This window comes from Salmo trutta, chromosome 5 (genome assembly GCF_901001165.1).
Source record: "Salmo trutta chromosome 5, fSalTru1.1, whole genome shotgun sequence".
Taxonomy (NCBI): domain Eukaryota; kingdom Metazoa; phylum Chordata; class Actinopteri; order Salmoniformes; family Salmonidae; genus Salmo; species Salmo trutta.
In genome coordinates this window covers 11,749,787-11,774,143 of record NC_042961.1, presented here as the reverse complement: position 1 = coordinate 11,774,143, position 24,357 = coordinate 11,749,787, and the positions used below count along the sequence as shown (strand labels likewise).

At 42.3% G+C, this 24,357-nt stretch overlaps 1 protein-coding gene across 2 annotated transcripts in view; it reads right to left on the bottom strand.

The window, feature by feature from the left end:
- Positions 1–24,357, bottom strand: part of LOC115193657 (pro-neuregulin-3, membrane-bound isoform-like) — a 400,612-nt gene that overhangs the window by 156,228 nt on the left and 220,027 nt on the right. For both annotated transcript variants that reach the window (XM_029752521.1, XM_029752522.1), the window contains exon 2: positions 8,518–8,647. In XM_029752521.1, coding sequence (XP_029608381.1) covers positions 8,518–8,647 — 130 coding nt within the window. The remainder of the gene's footprint in view (positions 1–8,517; positions 8,648–24,357) is intronic.

The following is a 24,357-nucleotide window of genomic DNA, read 5'->3' as shown; positions in this document are numbered from 1 at the left end:
CACACACACACACACACACACACACACACACACACACACACACACACATCCCCAAGGCTTACCCATCAAGGCGGACTATATGGAATAACAGGGACTCAAAAAACAATACACCACATAATACAATTGTCCCCCTCCATATACCGGACACACTCTTGTGCTCAGGTGCATTGTGGGTACTCAGGAGCTCCCTGTGGAAATTATCAGGTGAGGGAAAGAGAGGTTATATATTTAAAACGAGCAGCTTCACTTAATGTCCTCTAGGCTGGCGTCAATCAAATCACTGTCTGACGTCCCTGAACACACATGGAAAATCCAGGGTTATGGTAAGTGGGAATGGAGAAATGTTGAGAGAATTGGAATTGAATCCTTCTCAATGTCTATGGCAATAGTACACAGTCAGATAACCATCAGGAAGGAAGATCCGAACAAATACAGATGTAGGATCTAAATTTGAGCCAATTTGCTTGAGCAGGAAAATAATCCTGCAGCAAGAGGAAATGTGAATTATTATAATTAATGGACATTTTTGTAGGGGTTGATACATTTCAATTTTGAAATTTCTAAGAGGAAATTACAAACTTCAGAAGCCTTTTTAATCCTCAAATAGGTTATCAAATTAAGATTCTATATCTGTGTGTTTTCCTTCCCTCCCTCTTCGCCCTGATCTTTGGTGGAGTGTCAAAAAAAACTGTTTTCTGGAACAGCAGTTTGCTCCAGGAGTTACTCTGCTTGTTATCTAACTCAATTGTCAATCGAGATGATGAGTGCTGTCAGACATGACTGAAAGGAGCCCAAACTTTCTCAGAAAACAGTATATCATTATCTGATAGAGAATGCAGTTTCTTTTTGCCAGAGGCTGCACAACACTGATTGTCCTCATAGGACCTCCTCAGGGCATAGGACTTGTCCTTTGGAGTGAAACCGTTACAATGAACCAAGTCATTGACTTAAATGAAGCTAAGGCTTCACATGCTTAGTTCTGGGAAATCATTTTCTCAGCCCTTTTATCATGGACACAGACTCCTCGACACCACTACCGTTCCAGTTCCCCACTTCAGTCTAAAATAAAACGTAAGAACTCAAAGTAGTTGTAGGCCTAGTTACTTTGTGTAAGCCCAAGACACCAGAGTCCTGCCCATACTGCTATCCCTCAGTGCAACTGATCAATGAATAACAAATGGCTTGATGAGGCAATAGAAAAGACAGCCATCTGTTTAGATTTTCTCTACGTTGATCTTAGCCTGGTCCCAGATCTGTTTGTGCTTTTGCCTACTCCATTGTCATTGTCAGGGAAAAGAAACATACTGGCACCAAGGCTACTAAATTCTTGCTCAGCGTACTGGATAGTTTGTAATACTGCAGACAGACTGTCTGCGTCAAGTGTGTGTCTGTGTGAGCATGTGTGTGTGTGTGTGTAAGCGAGTGTGTGTGTAATCGTGTGTGTGTAAGTGTGTGTGTAAGTATGTGTGTGTGAGAGAAAGATAAGCCAGAAGGCATGAACATGTAAAGTTCTCTCCAGTAAGCTTAGGTTTTGTAACATGTTTGCAATGTATGTTGGAAACAATATTTAATTGCACCAAAATGATGCTGAAGTTTGATAATTCATTTCAGATAAGATCCCTTTTCTACCAGGGAGAAGCAAACAGCCCCAACTGCATGGCGTCTCAGCCTCAGTAATATTGGCAGGGGCTTCGCAGGGATCTCAGCTCTCGTTTCCAACCTGCACTGCCGCACAGTGACAGATGGGATTGCCTTTTTTTCCACGGCAGCGAGGAAGGCTTAACGTCTCCTTGTTACTAACTAGACGGAGGCCCTTACAGTCGGTTGACGCTGAAAAATAAATCGAATTCCCGCCCCAAAGATATAATAAATAAACATGGTTGTGTGTTCAAGCCCTGGGTCTCTCTTATCTTAGACCAAGCTTGGCCTGGCTGACACACAATTAGGGACTGATTGTTATTCAAGTATCCACTAGGGGGGGGAGAAGAGAGAGAGAGAGAGAGAGAGAGAGAGAGAGCAAGGGATAGGCAGAAGAGAGAGAGAGAGAGAGAGAGAGAGCAAGGGATAGGCAGAAGAGAGAGAGAGAGAGCGAGAGAGAGCAAGGGATAGGCAGAAGAGAGAGAGAGAGAGAGAGAGAGAGAGAGAGAGAGAGAGAGAGAGAGAGAGAGAGAGACCATCCACAAAACAAAGCAACACTTTTTCGTTGAAATTCGTTACAAAATAAAAATACAAGTTGCATTACTTGACTCAGAGGGAGTGCATCCCCTCCGGTTAACAAACAACATCATTGTTCACTAAAGCTGTCATTACAGTCAATAACTGTAATTTCGATGTGAACCCAAACCTCTCCCTGAGCATTTTCAACTGAAACTGTTCAACATGAGCTGTGTCTAGCTAGCAAGTGTGTTGCTAGCTTGGTTGGCTCATTGCTAGCTAGATAGCTATCTAGCTTGATCAAACAGAGCTGGCAATTGCATTTTGTCTAAACCAATCCTTACACAATAACGAAACGGTTGGATACACAAATAATAATTTGTGAAATCACAATGTAATGCAGTAGATGACATGGGGTGAGTTTAAAATTCAAAAACCATATGACAGAAGCAGCTTTAATTTGATTGGCTGTTGCATGCCATTTTAATCACGTTTGACTTGCTATACGTAACAGCAAAGTTGCTTGAGATGATGTTACTCGCAACCTGCAACTGTAACTAAAAATGCATGACAGTTGCTTTGTGTAACCCCAGCCTAACAGTAGTAAATGGTGGTTTGATAAACTGGATTAATAGTTTGGCATGCGGTTTTCAGCTACTTTGAGACTTAGGGAAAGGGAGTTGATTGTTAATTTATGATTCTATGGAAAATTGTTGAGTAGAGGATTGTGGCTTATGGTAGAGAAATTAATATCTGTTGGACATTCCTGCAGTCAGCATGCCAATTGCACGCTCCCGCAAAACTTGAGACATCTGTGGCATTGTGTTGTGTGACAAACTGTCTAATTTTAGAGTGGCCTTTTATTGTCCGCAGCAAAGGAGAAATACTCACTAACAGGAATGTAAACAAATTTGTGTACAACATTTTAGAGAAATATGCTTTTTATGTGTATGGAAGATTTATGGTATCTTTAATTTCAGCTCATGAAACATGGGACACTTTACATGTTGAGTTTATATTTTAGTCAGTGTACATTCTCATTCTTCCATTTCAGATGCACTGCAGTGTTCTATCCCTGACCCTCTCAGTCTGCTGAGGCTATTGCCTAGGGATTGTTCAATGATATACCCTTACACATGCAGTTAGAATAGGCCTCATTAACAATGTTGAGAGATGAAACTGAAATGGTAATAATATTACTTCATTGACTGGCCTTTGACTGGAAACCATGATGATAGGCCTGATTGTTGAGAGTGCTTTCATTTCAAAGGTAAATAACAACCAATAATTGTATCATTTTTTCCCAACAATCAAATCAGCCCTCTCTCACTTAATGTTATAGAAATCATCCACACTCAGTATCTGGAATCACTGTATAATATACAACACAGTCACAGTGACTCCATTTTATTTTTGATGCAAGGGATGTTTTATGTATTTAGGACCAAGGGACATTCCCATCCCATAAACTTAATAGAAATAACAAAGACAATCAAATAAAATAAAATTGTGTTATTGCGGGTGTAGCGAAATGCTTGTAATATCTATTATTTTCTTTTTTTAATAGAATACAGTGTATACATATGAAATGACTAAAGCAGTATGTAAACATCATATCAACATTATTAAAGTGACTCGTGTTCCATTATTAAAGTGGCCAGTGATTCCAAGTCGTTGTATATAGGACAGCAGCCTCTAAGATGCAGGGCTGCGTAACCGGGTGGAAACCGGCTAGTGATGGCTATTTAACAGTCCAAAAAATACATAGACCTCGATGAAAAGGTACTGTGTGTCATCTAGGAAAATGAGAACCAAAACAAAATCATAGACTACATGGCGGTCCAAGGGAGTGGCGTAGATAAAAGTTGTTTTTCATTCTCTCGGCCCCAGCTTTGATGCACCTGTGTTAACCTCGACTTTTGGATGATAGCGGTGTGAACAGGCCGTGGCTCGGTTGATTGATGTCCTTGATGATCTTTTTGGCCTTCCTGTGACATCGGGTGCTGTAGGTGTCCTGGAGGGCAGGTAGTTCGCCCCCGGTGATGCGTTGGGCAGACCGCACTATCAGGGTGCTTTCGGAGGAACCTAACCCTTGATGTGGAACTCTCCAACTCCCATCTGGTGCTCAGAATACATATTTTCAAGCCTTTACTGTTTGCTTGTATCAATGTGTTCAAGGTCCAGCAGCCTGCACTGCAACCTCCGAAAGTCTCCAGCAGTCCTTTCAGACTGTATTGCCATGGGAACAGGTGGCAACGAAGAACAACCACCACCTGATTGGTCTTGAAAATACACCTAAAGTTATAGTACTCCGACTTGGAGAGGACAGGTTCACTAACAGGAGGCACTGTTTTGATGCCAGTGCACCTCCATCTTGACACTCCCCCGGCCGTTTTATTGGGCAGGTCCAATGGTGAGAAATGTCTCAGTCCCTGGAGCAAAAACGTTGTGCTATCCAGGAGCACGAGTACAGGACATCAATAATCGGCTCCCAAACATTTTAAACCAGCATCAGGAAATATTGTATATCATAGTTCATGTGGGATTCAATTACATTATGAAGGGCAGCTCAGAACAGCTGAAGATGGATTTTAAAGAACTGATTGGGTCGCTGCTTGACAACAACAAACTCCCCATAATATCTGGCCCTTTGCCCTCCCTAAATCATGGCATTGAATGTTTTAGAAGACTTTTAGCCCTCCATAACTGGCAACGAAACTGGCTCTGTGGGTGTAACATTTATTGACAATTTTGATGCCTTCTGGAAACAAAGCTCATTTTATAAGGAGGATGGGATCCACCCAAATAATTTGGGTTCCTGGAATCCCTTCACAGGATTATAAGGCTATGTTGAGACAATGACTTATCAATGACCCAAGCCCAGCTCAGTTAATCCCAACCATTGTGTCTCTGAGTTGTCATAATGCTTCAGCAAATGTACATTATCCCAGGGGCGTTGGAAGACACAATGTAAGTAACCTAATTTAGGTCCCTCTAACTGCCCTGAATGTCTCTGCTGATCCCACTGCTATTGTATACAGTAATCATGTGCCTATGAACCAGAGTGATGCTGTAGGCACTGAGGCGGTGTGCCCTAGTAGAAAGTCCACTGTGTGCAACTCACCCTGACCTAACATAAATAGCATGAGCATGTCCACTTCTGCTAAGCTTCCCAGTAAAGCAATGAAAATAATCAAGCATCCCAGAGAAGTGCAAAAAATAGCTCATGTTAACATATGTGGCCTAAGAAACAAGGTTCATGGAGTCAATAACTTGCTAGAAACCCACTTAGATAAGTACAGTGGTGGCAATACATGGTTATAACATCTACAGAAAATACAGAAATGACAATGGGGGTGGTGTTGCGGTCTATAATAAGAACCACATTCTTTTAAAGCCTAGAGAGGATCTCATGTTAAATGCTGTTGAAGTAATATTGCTACAGGTTCATCTGCCTAACCTAAAGCCCATTATTGTGGGAAGCTGCTATAGACCATCAAGTGTTAACAGTCAGTATCTTGATATTATGTGTGAAATGCTTGATATTGTATGTGATATCAACAGAGAGGTATATTTTCTGGGTGATTTCAGTATTGAATGGCTTTCATTAAGCTGCCCACTCAAGAAAAATATTCAAACTGTAGCCAGTGCCTGCGACCTGGTTCAGGTTAACAGTCAACCTACCAGGGTAGTTACAAACAGCACAGGAATGAAATGATCAACATGTATTGATCACATAGCTACAAATGTTGCAGAAATTTTGCTTTAAAGCAGTGTCCAAATCCACCGAATGTAGTGATCACAATATAGTAACCATATCTAGGAAAACCAAGGTTCCAAAGGCTGGGCCTAGTAGAGTGTATAAGAGATCATACAATACGTTTTGTAGTGATTCTTATGTTGATAATGTAAAGAATATTTGCTGGTCTGTGGTGTGTAATGAGGAGCAACCAGATGCTGCACTTGACACATTTATGAAGTTGCTTATTCCAGTTATTAACAAGCATGCACCCATTAAGGAAATAACTGTAAAAATGTTAAATCATTTTGGATTGATGAGGGATGAGGCAAAAGGTATGGCAAATAAGTCTGGCAGCACAACCGATTGGCAAACATACTGAAAATTGAGAAATCATGTGACTAAACTGCAAAAAAATAAAAAATAAACTATACTATGAAACAAAGATAAATTATATAAAGAATGATAGCAAAAAGTTTTGGAGCTCCTTAAATACATTTTGGGGCAAAAAGGCAAACTCAGCTCATTGAATCAGATGGTACATTCATCACAAAACCCACTGATATTGCCAACTACTTCAATACTTTTTTCATTGGCAAAATTTGCAAAGGCATGAAATGCCAGTAACAAACGGTGATACTACACATCCAAATATATCTGACCAAGTTATGAAAAACAAGCATTTTAATTTTGAATTCCGTAAAGTGAGTGTGGAAGAGGATTTTTTTTTAGGGGGGGGGGTCTATCAACAATGACAATCCACCGGGGTCTGACAAATTGGATGGAAAATTATGAGGATTATAGCAGACAATATTGCCATTCCTATTTGCCATATCTTCAATTTAAGCCTACTAGATAGTGTGTGCCCTCAAGCCTTCAGGGAAGCAAAAGTCATTCCGCTACCTAAGAATAGTAAAGCCCCTTTTACTGGCTCAAACAGCCAACCAATCAGCCTGTTACCAACCCTTAGTACATTTACTGAAAAAAATTGTGTTTGACCAGATAGAATGCTATTTTACAGTAAACAAATTGACAACAGACTTTCAGCACGATAATAGGGAAGGAGATTCAATAAGCACCTCACATACACAAATGACTGGTGAAATTTAGGATAAAAAGATTGTGGAGGTTATTTTGTTCGACTTCAGTGTGGCTTTTGACATTATCAGTCATAGTCTGCTGCTGGAAAAAATGTATGTGTTATGGCTTTACACCCCCTGCTATATTGTGGATAAAGAGTTAGTGTACCTCAGAGGGTGTTCTTTCATGGAACCCTTTCCAACATAATCAAGGTAGAATCAGGAATTCCTCAGGGCAGCTGTATTGGCCCCTTACTTTTTTCAATCTTCACAAATGACATACTACTGGCTTTGAGTAAAGTGTGTCTATGTATGCGGATGACTCAACAATATCCACGTCAGCTACTACAGCGACCGAAATGAATGCAACACATAACAAAGAGTTGCAGTTAATTTCAGCATGGGTGGCAAGGAATAAGTTAGTCCTAAATATTTCAAAAAGTAAAAGCATTGTATTTAGGACAAACCATTCACTAAACCCTAAACCTCAACTAAATCTTGTAATAAATAATGTGGAAATTGAGCAAGCTGTCATGGTCAAAACATATAAAACAGATACATAAAAACATTTTCCTTAAAGTATATATTTATTTAAGTTCTAATATTACTGTCCCCACTACAACAACAAAAAAACTTAAATAGATGTAATTTTGTCCTTGAAATATTTAATTGAAATAATGTAGAATTCCATTCACTTCTATGCAGGACTGATTCTTCTGGGGAGTGCCAATATGCCTGACAGGTGGCTTCAAAACCTCCCATTACATAGCATCAGCAATCCTGGGTTTATATACATCATTGGGCCATACCTGAGGTGAGTTTTGACCCGAGTCAAATAACCATAAAGTAGCACTGTCTAAAACCCAGAAAATCCACCACTCTCTGAGATTCCCTTTGATGTGTGTGTGACTGTGTGTGTGTAGTACTCTTGGCAGCATTACTTCTATGTGTGACATACTTTCAGAGAATTTCCATGGCTGGCACAGTAACAACTCCTCAGCATTAAAACATCAGGCCTTCGGTGACCTGGTCCCTTCAGAGCAGGTGACATAACAGAACAACGACTTAAACTACTTCACCAATTACAATTCAAACGTGGATCATGGTCTCTTAATTTCTTGGCTCATCAATTAAGAATATTAACTTATTCATTCCTCTATGCCATTGTAACTTGGGGTCGGTAACTTGTGAAGAACCTGTTCCAATGATCACTTGCACTCAGAAATGTCTTTGCTGAAATGCACAGGAGGTCTTAGATTTCAAGCTTTGAATAACAAGTGTTGCACACGATTGTAGTTGTTTTCTCTGAGACCACCCTTTGGGGACAAACTTCTGTAAAAATGCCACTTTAAATCTGACAGAAAAGGGACTCTATGCACCACAGCTGGTCAACTAATAGTTACCATCAAACTCACTACCTCACAGACATGGTCCCAGATACTGTTTCTTGGAAAAAATAATGTGGAACACTTATCAGTCTTTAACAGTAGACTCTCTCAATCTACCCTCTTGAATGCCTCATTCACACACACACAGTCGCCGCACCTGCAGTGTTTGTGTGGACCACTCAGCGTCTCGATGACAAAACATTCTCCATCGTTCAAGCAGTAGGCCAGGTCCTTCTCGTGACATTGCTTGAAATGCTCTGAGACCAATGGAGGAATGGTGGGTGATGCTGCAGGGAAAATAGAGAGATGACAGAAAAGGGAGACAGAGAAAGAGAGAGAGAAAAATAAAGAGATAATGTTAGTAAAAACAACAAGGAACACACTTCATCAGTTTAAATTCACACGATAAGACATGTGTTTCCTATCCAAGACTGGGTCGTAAACGACCATGCACACCGCGTGTCACAAATGCAACACATAGGGCTCAACAAGGTACTCCAAGAATTGAAATTAAGAAAAAATGAACAAATCCTCCCAACAAATTCCCCAGAAATGCCCAATAACGCCAAGCCCCGCTCTGCTGCAGCAGGAGTGGCCATGTGAGTGTTTTCCTATTTGTCTCCTCTGCAGGTTTCAGTAGAAGTGAAAGTGAACGTGCTGTAATACACTATATGTAAAGTTAATACAAAGCCCAGAGTGTTTGCCCAACTCCTGGTACATCACTGAGAGAAGATGAATGAGGAATGCTGATAATCTGACCTGCTGTGAATGTCTGCAGTGTTTGGAACTTGACTCCTCTCAATTATCAATAACACCAAGCCTGATGTACACAGAGCTTACGCTGTGGGGAGAATATCAACTTTGCCTAAGTGATGACAGTTCTATTAAAAAGCTAGGCCATGCCTCAATGGTCCTTCATATATGGGGAGTTAGCCTAGCTAAACTAGAGTTGAGTCGTGCTGTTGTGTTTTTCATTTTACATATGCTGTTTATTATACAGTGACAGTACACATTAATCAACATTTCAGCTTACAAGTCCATGTAAATGCATTGGAGTTACGTAGCTAAGGAAGTAATTTACATCTTTAGTCCTGCAAAGAGTTGTAAGTTAGCAGACCTAAGTTCAAATAGTATTTGTTTTTTTTCAATTACTTTCATTACACTTGATTGAGCTTGTGTGGTGCAATATAACCAATCAATTATAACCTTAAGTGCAAATCCCACCCATATTTAGACTTTAGACAGTATTTGAAACAAAACACCTCCTGAGGATTTAGTTCATCACACCTGGGCCTGTATCCACAAAGCGTCTCATAGTAGAAAATGGATCATAAGTGCTGAGAATAGAGACATTTTACTCCTACTCTTATGGGTAAAAATAAAAGCTTTGCATGAAGCCTCTTTAGTCATAAGAATCCCACCTAGTCTACAGACATTTACGACACCTCATGAGCTGTCCTAATCAGTTAAGTGTTACCAGCAGGTGTCTTGATAGTAGAACATTGCAGCAAGTCAGTGGTTCCGGTGCCACATGCAATTGCTTTAAAGTTGTTTCTATATGATCATATTTCTACACTGAACAAAACTATAAATGCAACATGTAAAGTGTTGATCCCATGTTTCATAAGCTGAAATAAAAGATCCCAGAAATGTCCCCAAAAGCGTATTTCTCTCAAATTGTGTTATTCTGTTAGTGAGCATTTCTCCTTTCCATCCACCTGACAGTTGTGGTATATCAAGAAGCTGATTAAACAGCATGATCATTGCACAGGTACACTTTTTCACAACCACGGACCATGTGTATGGGCGAGTGGTTTTAAGATGTCAACATTCTGAACAGAGCCCCATGGTGGTATGGGCAGGCATAAGCTACGGACAACGAACATAATTACATTTTATCCATGACAATTTGAATGCATAGAGATCCCGTGACGAGATCCTGAGGCCCATTGTCGTGCTATTCATCCGCTGTCATCACCTCATGTTTCAGCATGATAATGCTTGGCCCCATGTCGCAAGGATCTGTACACAATTTCTGGAAGCTAAAAATGTCCCAGTTCTTCCATGGCCTGCATACTCACCAGACATGTCACCCATTGAGCAGGTTTGGGATGCTCTGGATTGACGTGTATGATAGCGTGTTCCAGTTCCCGCCAATATTCAGCAACTTCGCACAAACATTGAAGGGACAACATTTCCCAGGTTCAGTGCCTTAGACCTCTGCGCCACTCAGGATACTGACTGGTTTTCTGATCCCCACCCCTACATTTTTTAAAAAGTATCTGTGACCAACAGATGCATGTCTGTATTCCCAGTCATGTGAAATCCACAGATTAGGCCCCTATAAATGTATTTCATTTGACTGATTTCCTTATATGAACTGTAACTCAGTTAAATCTTTGAAATTGTTGCATGTTGCATTTTTGTTTTGTTCAGTGTATTTATGATCCATCCATAAATAATATAGACTTACATGCAACAGTAGCCAATCTCTTGTGCTTTTGACAATGATTTCACGTGAAGTCTATTTCCCATGATATGACTAAAAACGTATGATATGACTAAACTAGACTAGGCTAATAAATAAACGTTTTTCTTTCGATTATTTAATTACCTACATCATGTTCTTTCAAGTTTAGAATTTAGAATTTGTGGACAACTACAAATACCTAGGTGTCTGGTTAGACTGTAAACTCTCCTTCCAGACTCACATCAATCATCTCCAATCCAAAGTGAAATCTAGAATTGGCTTCCTATTTCCTTCACTCATGCTGCCAAACATACCCTCGTAAAACTGACCATCCTACCAATCCTCGACTTCGGCGATGTCATTTACAAAATAGCCTCCAATACCCTACTCAACAAGCTGGATGCAGTCTATCACAGTGCCATCCGTTTTGTCACCAAAGCCCCATATACTACCCACCACTGCGACCTGTACGCTCTCGTTGGCTGGCCTTCGCTTCATAATCGTCGCCAAACACATTGGCTCCAGGTCATCTACAAGACCCTGCTAGGTAAAGTCCCCCCTTATCTCCGCTCACTGGTCACCATAGCAGCACCCATCTGTAGCACGCGCTCCAGCAGGTATATCTCTCTGGTCACCCCTAAAGCCAACTCCTCCTTTGGTCGTCTCTCCTTCCAGTTCTCTGCTGCCAATGACTGGAACGAACTACAAAAATCTCTGAAACTGGAAACACTTATCTCCCTCACTAGCTTTAAGCACCAGCTGTCAGAGCAGCTCACAGATCACTGCACCTGTACATAGCCCCTCTATAATTTAGCCCAAACTACTACCTCTTCCCCTACTGTATTTATTTATTTTATTTATTTTGCTCCTTTGCACCATATTATTTATATTTTAACTTTGAACTTTCTTCAAACTACAAATCTACCATTTAGGTGTTTTTCTTGCTATACTTTATTTACTTTGCCACCATGGCATTTTTTTGCCTTTACCTCCCTTATCTCACATCATTTGCTCACATTGTATATAGTCTTATTTTTTTCTACTGCATCATTGATTGTATGTTGTTTTACTCCATGTGTAACTCTGTGTTGTTGTATGTTGTCGAACTGCTTTGCTTTATCTTGGCCAGGTCGCAATTGTAAATGAGAACTTGTTCTCAACTTGCCTACCTGGTTAAATAAAGGTGAAATAAAATAAAATAAATAAAAAGTTAACCATTTAGAGACCAACATCCCGTTGTTAAAAATATATATCTATATTGGGCATGCAACATTATCGGCAAGTGACTTGATGCCTACCGTGCTAAAGTGATGTAGAGTTGTTAAACAGGGGTGACGAGTGAGTGTGTTGATATAACGGTAATATTGTAAAAATTCCGCTTTTAACAACCATCAAAATTGGTTAAAAAAGGTTATGCATGCAAACATATTAGTTAAGAGTAGGCAAAGTGATCGTGTCAGGCGGAAATTATATCAAACGTTTTACCATTACGTTTGATGTACAGTCACATTCACTGTGGTTGTCAGAAGTGTGCCATGTCGAGTTTACAACTGGCAATGCCTCATTGTGATTGGTTATTCCCCATCATTTGCAACAATGTGAATTAGTGTCATCACTATATTTCCTTTGCGGTGCCTCAAACTGTCATGATTACCAGCTAAGATAAACTTTTATGAGTTGATTTTACTAATGGCTGAGAATTGTCTTATCCATCTCGGCGGTGTCTTATTAACATCATCCTAAAACCAGCTATGAGCTGGGAGTTTTTTGATGAGTTTCCGAGGGATCAGAAATACAATTAAGTCTAATTCTGCTGTTGTTCATAGAGGAAGGAGTAGAACGGAGTAAATTCAGAAAGGGCTGTCATTATCACTGAATAAAGCTCACAACGACAGCCAGCATGCACAGAATGTCCATGTCCATTCTAATTTGTCCTTCTACAAGCAATGGTTTGGTGTTGCTCCAACATCATCCCTACAGTATAATGTTCCCTGGGCCTTGCCTGAGAGTCCTTCCCATTGGCTCTGGTGATGATACACTTGGATTCCCTGGCGTAAAAAGATATTTAATTTGGGGTTAAGAGCACTTCCCTTGCTGTGCCAGACTTTGAGAGGCACTCTTACTGGAGATGTTCCCCTCTTTGACAACACACCCAGTGAAACGAGCCTCAGTTCCTCTGGATGATATGAGAGTCTCTCAACCAGAGGTCCACATCGTCAAGTAGCCAACATCCACGAAGCACACTGGAGAGCCTCTATTGTTTTAAACAACCTAGACCTGATTTTAATGTTAGGCTTGTTTGCTATTCAGCATCACAAACTGCCCAAAGATGATGGCAGTACAACAGCTATTTTCTCTTTTTGTAAGGAATTATAGAGATGTCACAACTCTTCAAGAGAAAGTTGGGCATCCAAGGACAGATGACTTCATAAGGAGACAGCTGCCTGTCAATCTCAGAGGAACCCAGGCAACATCTGGACCAGTGTTTCCCAACTCCAGTACTCCAGTACCCCCAACAGTACACCTTTATATTGAAACCCTGGACAAGCACACCTGATTCAACTTGTCAGCTAATCATCAAGCCCCCAATGAGGTGAATGAGGTGTGTTTGTTCAGGGTGACAATGAAAATGTGTACTGTTGGGGGTACTGGAGGACCAGGGCTGGAAAACACTGATCTAGACTCATCTGAGAGTCCCTCCCATCAGATCAATGCACCACTATTAGGTCATGGATAACACGGATAACATGGATAACACAGGTTTCCACTCTCGTCTCCTCTCGTCTCAATCCCCCCACCCCACCCCTAGTGATAGGGTAAAAACCAAAACGTGCACGTGGGGTGCAGGACCGAATTTGGGTAACCCTGCTGTATGGAACTGTGGTAATGATTAAGGCAGAGACACCCAGGGCTAAAACTATAGAGCTCCACTTCAGGGAGTTCCTCAGGGCATTCCAAACTGCAGAGATCGTTCTGTTCGGTCAGTATGTCAGCCCAGCGATTTGCGTGATTGGTTTGAGATGGGTGTAGTGTTTCACTGCTCACATAGAGAGGTGATGTTGTGATGGCAGGGTGTGAAGAACACTTTAGGACATTGTGATTTCTAAGTTGAGAAATAGACCTTATGCTCTCTGTCGCATCCTTCAGTCTCGGTTTGTCTTTCTCTGGGAGTGTGTTTGTGTTGTGCAAGGAAGCGTTGAATGAGGTTAAGGGATGAGATTCCCGTGGGCGCCGTGGTAATAGCGTCCTTCAAAAGTGACATTCCCCCGATGCATTGCCTGGGAGTCTGACTGATAGTGAAGGTCGCTGAGTATCGATCGCCCAAGGAACAGAGTATAACGACAACACAGAACGAAGTGGACCAAAAATGGGAAACAAGGGCTCCTGCAGTGAAATAGTTGTTATAGTAGGAATGCCCTGTACTGTCCTCTCAGTACTATATCTTTCTCTGTGACACGCTAGTCAGTAATGCATATGACAAGCATTCCATTTACGTTTTAGTCATTTAACAGACGCTCTTATCCAGAGCGACTTACAGGTGCAAATACTGTCACGTGCCTTGCTCAAGGGCACATCAACTGATTTGTTTCATCTAGTCTGCTAGGGGATTCAAACCAGCGACCTTTCAATTACTGACCCAATGTTCATAACCGCTAGGTTACCGCCCAACATCAGATGTTTCATTTTTAAAGCCTTGTTCATTTAAAAAAGGGGCGGGTTAGATGGATGTCCCCCGAGGGAACAGGAACAACATGTAATAATTCTGCTGTAGGCTGTTTCTTGTTTGGTTTAGTAACAGTAGAACTGGCTGTGGTCTAAACCCCTTTCATGGCCCATGAATCTCAGTGTAGCAAACATTTCATATCTCAAATTACACCATTAGCTGAATAGTAGTCTCAAGATAATGACTCAAACGTCCAAACTAATAATTAGCTTTTTCAAAATAAGGGGTCCAGTGCTCCCTCCACTGTTCTGTGGGATGTGTAGTAATCCGTTATACTTATATTGTACTATACTGTATGTTTCAAAAAATGAATTGTTGGTATTTCTTACCACGTTAATTGTTGGTAATTCTTCTATGTTAATTGTTGATAAAGATGACCAAGATACTCATTTAATATGGAAAACTTCAAGTAAAATGTGGTTCTAATGAATGAGGACTGTAGCATCTATCAGCCCCATGACCAGTAGTCCACCCAGCTCACTTCAATTAAAAACTCAGGTGCTAATGTGCCTAATGACATCATGATATTGTACAGTTTTAGTTCAGATTGTAGCCTCTGTTCCACTGAGAAGATTTGCCACTGACCTGTCCCACTCTGAGGTCATGCCAATCACTGATGTCACACAGAGGCAAACACTTAGGGATCCAGAACATTCCCAGCATGCACTGGGAGGGGGGGGACTTGTTTGTTTGTTATGTGCGTTTTGTCCTCCTCTTTCACCCTCCATCCTTCCTGCTGTCATCCCTCATTCCACCATTCACTACCTGCTATCCTGTCCACCTCCCTCTAGCCTCCCATTCGGACTAAGGGTGTCAATGGCAATTTCCTAGTACAAAAGGAAGGGCATCTCTCATCCCCTCTCTCCTCAGGCTACACTGAGTATGTGACCCACTCTCTCCAGATTGGCCCCCAGTCTATTTATGCAGCCAATGATGGACAAAAGAACAGCAATCTCCCTAGCACAATGGTTAGGTCTATAGGTACCGAGAGGTGTGTGTGTGTGTGTGTGTGTGTGTGTGTGTGTGTGTGTGTGTGTGTGTGTGTGTGTGTGTGTGTGTGTGTGTGTGTGTGTGTGTGTGTGTGACACTGGTCAGCGGAGTATGGGGAATTAGATTACACAGAGGCAGTGCAAAGCCATGACTGCTGCTGCATGGCATATTTTCTGTCTATAGCATGACGTGTCTGACCAGGAATGTCTGGTTCACGCTGCACAGTGGGACCCTGAACAAACTAATACATGGAAGGAAATATACATTTAACCACATCTCCATTTGCATTCACTGACTACACACCCCCACAGAGACACAGTCACATGCACATGCTTTCAGTGACATCTGGCAGGTAGGGATATTCTGACTGACTAATCTGTCTCTATCTGTCTTTCCAGTCAAGCCACAAAGCTGACCCCATCTCTCTCTCTCTCTCTCTCTCTCTCTCTCTCTCTCTCTCTCTCTCTCTCTCTCTCTCTCTCTCTCTCCCAGCCTACTGACGATACATCCACCAGTCGACATTCATATACCAGGCCTTTCTCTGCAATATCACATGTCAACAGTGCATTAGGCCCAGCAGTCGTAAATATGCCAAGAGCTCTTTAATACCTCTATCTATATGCTGGCACCATGCACCTCTGGCCTCCTTTTATCTGGCAGATTAGTCACACCTGGCTCACGCCATCAGGCCAAGGATTATAAAGCGGAGGGACAACACTGTCCTTCCATCAGGCCAAGGATTAGAGAGGAGAGGGACAACACTGTCCTTCCATCAGGCCAAGGATTAGAGAGGAGAGGGATAACACTGTCCTTCCATCAGGCCAAGGATTAGAGAGGAGAGGGACAACACTGTCCTTCTATCAGGCCAAGGATTAGAGAGGAGAGGGACAACACTGTCCTTCCATCAGGCCAAGGATTAGAGAGGAGAGGGACAACACTGTCCTTCCATCAGGCCAAGGATTAGAGAGGAGAGGGACAACACTGTCCTTCCATCAGGCCAAGGATTAGAGAGGAGAGGGACAACACTGTCCTTCGATCAGGCCAAGGATTATAAAGCGAAGGGACAACACTGTCCTTCCATCAGGCCAAGGATTAGAGAGGAGAGGGACAACACTGTCCTTCCATCAGGCCAAGGATTAGAGAGGAGAGGGATAACACTGTCCTTCCATCAGGCCAAGGATTAGAGAGGAGAGGGACAACACTGTCCTTCTATCAGGCGAAGGATTAGAGAGGAGAGGGACAACACTGTCCTTCTATCAGGCGAAGGATTAGAGAGGAGAGGGACAACACTGTCCTTCTATCAGGCCAAGGATTATAAAGCGAAGGGACAACACTGTCCTTCCATCAGGCCAAGGATTAGAGAGGAGAGGGATAACACTGTCCTTCCATCAGGCCAAGGATTAGAGAGGAGAGGGACAACACTGTCCTTCCATCAGGCCAAGGATTATAAAGCGGAGGGACAACACTGTCCTTCTATCAGGCCAAGGATTATAAAGCGAAGGGACAACACTGTCCTTCCATCAGGCCAAGGATTAGAGAGGAGAGGGACAACACTGTCCTTCTATTAGGCCAAGGATTAGAGAGTAGAGGGACAACACTGTTCTTCTATCAGACCAAGGATTAGAGAGGAGAGGGACAACACTGTCCTTCCATCAGGCCAAGGATTAGAGAGGAGAGGGACAACACTGTCCTTCCATCAGGCCAAGGATTAAAGAGGAGAGGGACAACACTGTCCTTCTATCAGACCAAGGAATAAATCGGAGGGACAACACTGTCCTTCTATCAGACCAAGGATTAGAGAGGAGAGTGACAACACTGTCCTTCCATCAGGCCAAGGATTAGAGAGGAGAGGGACAACACTGTCCTTCCATCAGGCCAAGGATTAGAGAGGAGAGGGACAACACTGTCCTTCTATCAGGCCAAGGAATAAATCGGAGTGACAACACTGTCCTTCTATCAGGCCAAGGATTAGAGAGGAGAGGGACAACACTGTCCTTCCATCAGGCCAAGGATTAGAGAGGAGAGGGACAACACTGTCCTTCCATCAGGCCAAGGATTAGAGAGGAGAGGGACAACACTGTCCTTCCATCAGGCCAAGGATTAGAGAGGAGAGGGACAACACTGTCCTTCTATCAGGCCAAGGATTAGAGAGGAGAGGGACAACACTGTCCTTCCATCAGGCCAAGGATTAGAGAGGAGAGGGACAACACTGTCCTTCTATCAGGCCAATGATTATAATGCAGAGGGACAACACTGTCCTTCTATCAGGCCAAGGATTATAAAGCGGAGGGACAACACTGTCCTTCTATCAGGCCAAGGATTATAAAGCGAAGGGACAACACTGTCCTTCCATCAGGCCAAGGATTAGAGAGGAGAGGGACAACACTGTCCTTCCATCAGGCCAAGGATTAGAGAGGAGAGGGACAACACTGTTCTTCTATCAGACCAAGGATTAGAGAGGAGAGGGACAACACTGTCCTTCCATCAGGCCAAGGATTAGAGAGGAGAGGGACAACACTGTCCTTCCATCAGGCCAAGGATTAGAGAGGAGAGAGCCAACACTGTCCTTCTATCAGGCCAAGGAATAAATCGGAGGGACAACACTGTCCTTCTATCAGACCAAGGATTAGAGAGGAGAGGGACAACACTGTCCTTCCATCAGGCCAAGGATTAGAGAGGAGAGGGACAACACTGTCCTTCCGTCAGGCCAAGGATTAGAGAGGAGAGGGAAAACACTGTCCTTCCATCAGGCCAAGGATTATAGAGGAGAGGGACAACACTGTCCTTCTATCAGACCAAGGATTAGAGAGGAGAGGGACAACACTGTCCTTCCATCAGGCCAAGGATTATAAAGCGAAGGGACAACACTGTCCTTCCATCAGGCCAAGGATTATAGAGGAGAGGGACAACACTGTCCTTCCATCAGACCAAGGATGAGAGAGGAGATGGACAACACTGTCCTTCTACCAGACCAAGGATTATAGAGGAGAGGGACAACACTGTCCTTCCATCAGGCCAAGGATGAGAGAGGAGATGGACAACACTGTCCTTCTATCAGACCAAGGATTATAGAGGAGAGGGACAACACTGCCCTTTTATCACCTGGCTGCCTCCCGTCTGACACGTTATAGGCCAATGATGCCTCTCCCAATGATGCTGGGCTAATGACGTTTGTCCCAATTATGTTTGTCCCAATGATGCTGGAATCGGTCTCAGAAACACTGTTTGGTTGTTCTGTAATAGTGGTCAGTTTGGGAGGTTGGATTTCTGGAAAGTTAAATGTTTTGTCTTGTCCAAAGATCTTGTTTTGAATGCAAAACCCCCTAAAGCAGAGGTGTCAACACCAACCAAAATTCTTTGAAATCGATTAAACCAATGGATGTTAAATCACATACTATAAGTCAAAAGGTCAAGAGGTCAAAAGCTAGTAGGGGTCAAACATTGTTAGGAAAGTTGTCTTCATGACGCAAGAGCATAGTTTGAGGGGCACACCAGACTTTTTTCATCCTGTTGGCTCTGGGATTCAAACTAGCAACCTTTCTGTTACCAGCCCAATTCTCTAACTGCCAGGCTATCTACTGCCCTAAATGCATTTTATAGTTCAGAACCTCTGCTACCACATGTAATTTAACAACTGTATATAAGTCATCCATCTCCATTGTAGCAGTACTGCAATGCTAATGTGTCCATTTCAGATGGTGTTACTCTGTTATTACATAACTCCAAAATCTTGATAATGGCAACATGGGAGCTATTGACATTGTTGATGTTGACATTGCATTGGGGATATTGTTTAAACACGCATTCTACTGAGATTGTACAATCTAATGTTTTTATCAGCATAATAATTGCTTGAGGAAGTTGTGTCAGCAGTCTGCCTGTCAATGTTCCTCTTCAGTAGCTTTAACCTGAATCACTTAGATCTACAGTTGAAGGTTCAAGTGTTTTCACTGTATTCTACCCCACTATCGAATTACTGGATTCAGTATTTCAGACTGAACGTCACCTTCCCCTGAGTGTTGGTGGAACTTACCTGTTTCTGATTGGCAAATAATCACCTGCTATGCATCTGGGTAATATTTAGTAGTAGCCTATACTGTAGTTGCACTTCAAACCCGGACAGACCTGGAGACCACTGTTTCAATCAGAAATATTTAAATGTGTGCATTAGCAATGGGATGAGGATAAATAATGGACATTTCAACCCATCAACCTTCCTCAACTGTGTTTTCATAACAGAAACAAATCCAACAGACTCCGACTCAACCTCAATCCCTAATCAGTGTTCTCAGATATGAGACAGAAGTCTCCTGATGATACATGTGAACGTACCCTGCTGCATCAGGTCTAGTTGTACTCCCCTAGATTATACAAAACAGAGCAAGGGAGGGAAGATTACTGGCCAATTGGATCAATAAGAGGGTCTTTGAAGATTTACAGGAAATCTAATCATTGATCTGCAGGGGGAAAGTAAGTGTGCAGTTCAAAGCGAGTCTGGGAATAGCAGTGTTAGTCTCCATCAGTAATGCCATGGTAAATTGCATTATGTAAGACTAACTGTTTGTAACAATTCATTTCACATTTTTTGTCGTCTAATGTTAAGAAACCATTTATAAATAATCAAAGCCACAAACACAGGCAGGTAAACACTCACAAAGGGTGAACAAGAACATTCATGAAAATGGCATTAGTGTCAAGCCTTTGTGTAGATTTTATAGCAAGATCTATGACAGAGCTAACTTTGAACATCCGAGAGAATGAGGCAACCACCCCCTCCCTGGCTCCACTCTTCGCCCCTCTCTGGATTTCCTGATCGATTTGTCAGCTTCTGTTCTTTCCCTGATATAACGAAACACAGTGTGACTTTGTTAATTAAGCTCTAGAGGAAGCTATTACTTCAGGGACAGGTTCAATTGTCCTCGCTCTGAAGCATCAGTGGCTCTGGGCTTATAATCATACTATCCAGCAAGAGAAGAGAGAGAGAGAGAGTGAGAGAGAACATAGAGAGAGAGAGAGAGAGAGAGAGAGAATGAGGAGAGAGGGAGAGAGAGAGGAGAGAGGGAGAGAAGCAGACTGCTTGCATAACTGCAATTTACCCCCTCTCTGTCTTTCTCTTCCTGTTGAACATGTATTGTATAAGGACCTCATTGTACTACATTTTCATCATCTTCTATTGTCAACTATGAGACAGACCACTGATGGTTGCACCAAATTGCCCATTGATTAGACAACTTCATCTGGAACTTCTTTAAGTATAAAGGCATGTTCACATAGACAGAATGAACAAGATAGTACTGTAGGCTGGCAGAGCTGGGAGTATTGGCAGCTTTAGACAGACCATAAACGATACAAGGCTATAATTTCAATTGAAATGAATTTATTAGTCCCTAATCTATGGATTTCACATCACTGGGAATGCATATATGCTGGTAGAGCGTCCCAAACATGCTCAATTTATGACATTTCTGTTGAGTATGCAGGCCATAGATGAACTTGGACATTTTCAGCTTCCAGGAATTGTGTACAGATCCTTGCGACATGGACATGAGGTGATGGCGGTGGATGGATAGCACGACAATGGGCCTCAGGATCTCGTCACAGCATTTCTGTGCATTCAAATTGCCATGGATAAAATGCAATTGTGTTCATTATCCGTAGCTTATGCCTGCCCATACCATAACCCCACCGCCACCCACCATGCGTATGGAAAAGGTCTGGGATCTTTTATTTCAGCTCACTTCACATGTTGCGTTTATATTTTTGTTCAGTGTATGTACCCTCAAGGGAACTAAATTCACGAGATGAGCACAGGTCAGCTAGAACTGGCCTGCCCCTGCTCTGTCCAGATGCTCATCAGTTGTTGTGCTATGAGGAGTGGGGAGGAAGAGGGGGGTGATCGGAGTTCAGGTTTTATATTATACAATATCCCCCCTGACACATGGTCTGCGGCAAGCGAACTGAAGGCAGGACCAGAATGCTGATTGGGCGACAGAGGAGGAAGTGCGGATGTGAGAATCATTTTTGATTGGACCATGATAGTAGGGCCCAGTTCTAAGGAGAAAAGGGGTAAGATATGACTGAATCAATGGGGTACGGGCCAGCCTGTGACTCAAACTGCTGATTGGTGGCAAGCCTATGAAGCAGAATGCTCAAAGGAGAAAGCATGGGGGGATGGGTGGACTCTGTTTAATTAAGCTTGAACAGCATTATGAGTCAACAATCAAAAGGTCCAATATGCATGGAATCATTTTAGCATAAGCTTTTTCTCCAAGGCCGGAGCTTCCATTATTTCCAATATGCGAATGCAGCATAATGGATGTGAAGACAAAGAAAACATGTAGTAAATGTGTTTCTTATGGTGCCCAAAATGTACATTTTACATTTTAGTCATTTAGCAGACGCTTTTATCCAGAGCGACTTACAGTAGTGAATGCATACATTTCATACATTTCATTTCATGCATTTTTTTTTTTTTTGTAGTGGTCTTCAGGCTAAGAAAGAAAAATACAGCAACAATGTCTTGAGCGGAGTAAGTGGAATGGTATCAAACACAGGGTTTCTATGTGTTTGATGTCATTCCATCTGCGCCTTTCCAGCCATTATTATGAGCCGTCCTCCCTTCAGCAGCCTCCACTGGTACCAGCGCAGCGTCCTGCAGACTTTCTACACAGCAGTCTTCCATTAGGGTGGGGATTCTTTCTCAAATACAACCACATTTCTAGTAACAGGTTATCTATTAATATGAATCTAAAGCAGGACACAAGTAAACATGAATAATATTTTCACACCGAAAAAAAAACGTATATTTACACAATGTGTAAATATAATCAAACATACACAAATTACAACAAAATAAGAATGACAGTATATAGTCTATGTGATTAGAGCGTATGTTAAAGTTGGAGGGGTAATTTAGCATCTGGTCTCCCTGGGGCGTGCTCTGTCTTTCTAGCGCTCTCTATAAGGTCGGCTGTATTTTTATTCAGGCCTTTATTGTAGGGCTTGGCAACTGTGAATGGAGAGCTCCATTTCTAAAGCAAATCGTTAGGGACTCTCGGGGTTGATGCCTCTTTGTGTACAGCTCGTTAGGGCTCTGGGAACACCAACACAGAGAAAGAAGTGAAACGCTGAACTTACAACAAGAATAGACCATAATGTAACAATGCACCTGAAGTGGCTGTTACAGAGACAGCAAAGCATTGTGATAACAATGCCCTGACACTCTGTGACCATGCCACAATATGACGAGATTCTTTCAGATATATCATATATCAAATGTTAACAGTTTCAATAATGACTGAAAGGTCAAATTGATGCCAGATCCTAAGTTGTCAAAACTATTATTAAGAGAAGATTATGCAGGCATTGAATGCCACTTTATGTGGTGCTGTATGAAGCCCTGGTGTTATTCCAGCACTATACTGATTGGCTCTTACATATAGGGGCCCACATCATAAGGCAATAGATGGTGGGGGGATGTTAATAAATACAGTAGAGTAAAAAGCAACACAAATGGCACAGTAAAATGCAGCAGTAAAGAAAGACCTGGTTGTGTTGCCCCCTGCCTACATCACAAGGCTACGACACAGTGCTAGATCATACGGCCCTGGCTGGGAGAGCGGTTGAAGTCAAGAACACACACGCCCACAAGAGCGGCAGAGCATTTCTCTCTCACTCAAACGTCAACACCCAGGAGCACGCACACAGTGGCCTCGCCTCACTTTCATGGCTGCTCGCACGTCCTCCCTCCCTTCCTCACTCCCTCTCTCTTCCTCCCTCCCTCTCTCTCCCTCCTACTCTCCCAGTATAATCTTGTTGCCAGTCAATTTCAGTGTATTCCCACATTAACTCATCCCCCTTTGTTGATGATGCTTAGCTCTTACCCCCACCCCCCTGTAATTTGTATAGCACAGCCCACTGATTAGCAGTGACAGAGCTGAAATTAGAGCTCTCTCTCTCTCTCTCTCTCTCTCTCTCTCTCTCTCTCTCTCTCTCTCTCTCTCTCGAAAGTAGAACCCTTTTTGGTTTCAGGTAGATCCCTTTTGGGTTCCGTGTAGAACCCTCTGTGCAAAGGGTTCTACACGGAACCCAAAAGGGTTCTAACTGTAACCAAAAATGGTTCCTCAAAGGGTTCTCCTATGGGGACAGCTGAAGAGCCTGTTTATGTTCTAGATAGCACTTTGTTTTCTAAGAGGGTATTTCTCTGTCTCTCTCTCTCTCTCTCCCCCTCTCTATCTCTGTCTCTCTATCTAAAACAGTTTAATACACATCATAGACACAGTTGGAGGAGAGTAGGCAGAAAATTTCATCACACAAATGTTCTATCGTTTATGGTCAAATGGTTCGCTTTTCAGCTCTGTATCTTAGTTATTTGTGCTTATCTGAGTCCTTCTTTTCCAATTAGGTTTGTGGTTATTTATTAGAAAACCAATTTTCACAACGGCTTATGAACTTAGCTCTGGCAAGATCTACACATAGCTCTAAACAATAGCTGGCCAGCTACAAAAGGTTAATGAGGTAAAACTAAGTGTTTGGGGAATTAGGAAGATATTGAGTACATGTAATACAATTTGGGTGTAAATGTATCTCCACTGAGTGGTTCCTCCATTAGACTAGCAGTCAGCTGCTTTACCAATACTCTAGTCCCGCTGATTATCAACCACAAATAAATATATAAAATAAAATAAAACAATGTGATAGTATTACTGACATCATCCAGGAAACTCTGAACAGCCAATACAATCACTCTCCTCTCTTTCTGCGCTTTTTTTCTCTGATTTAGTTTCTGTCCTTTCATTCTCCCTTCCTCATCT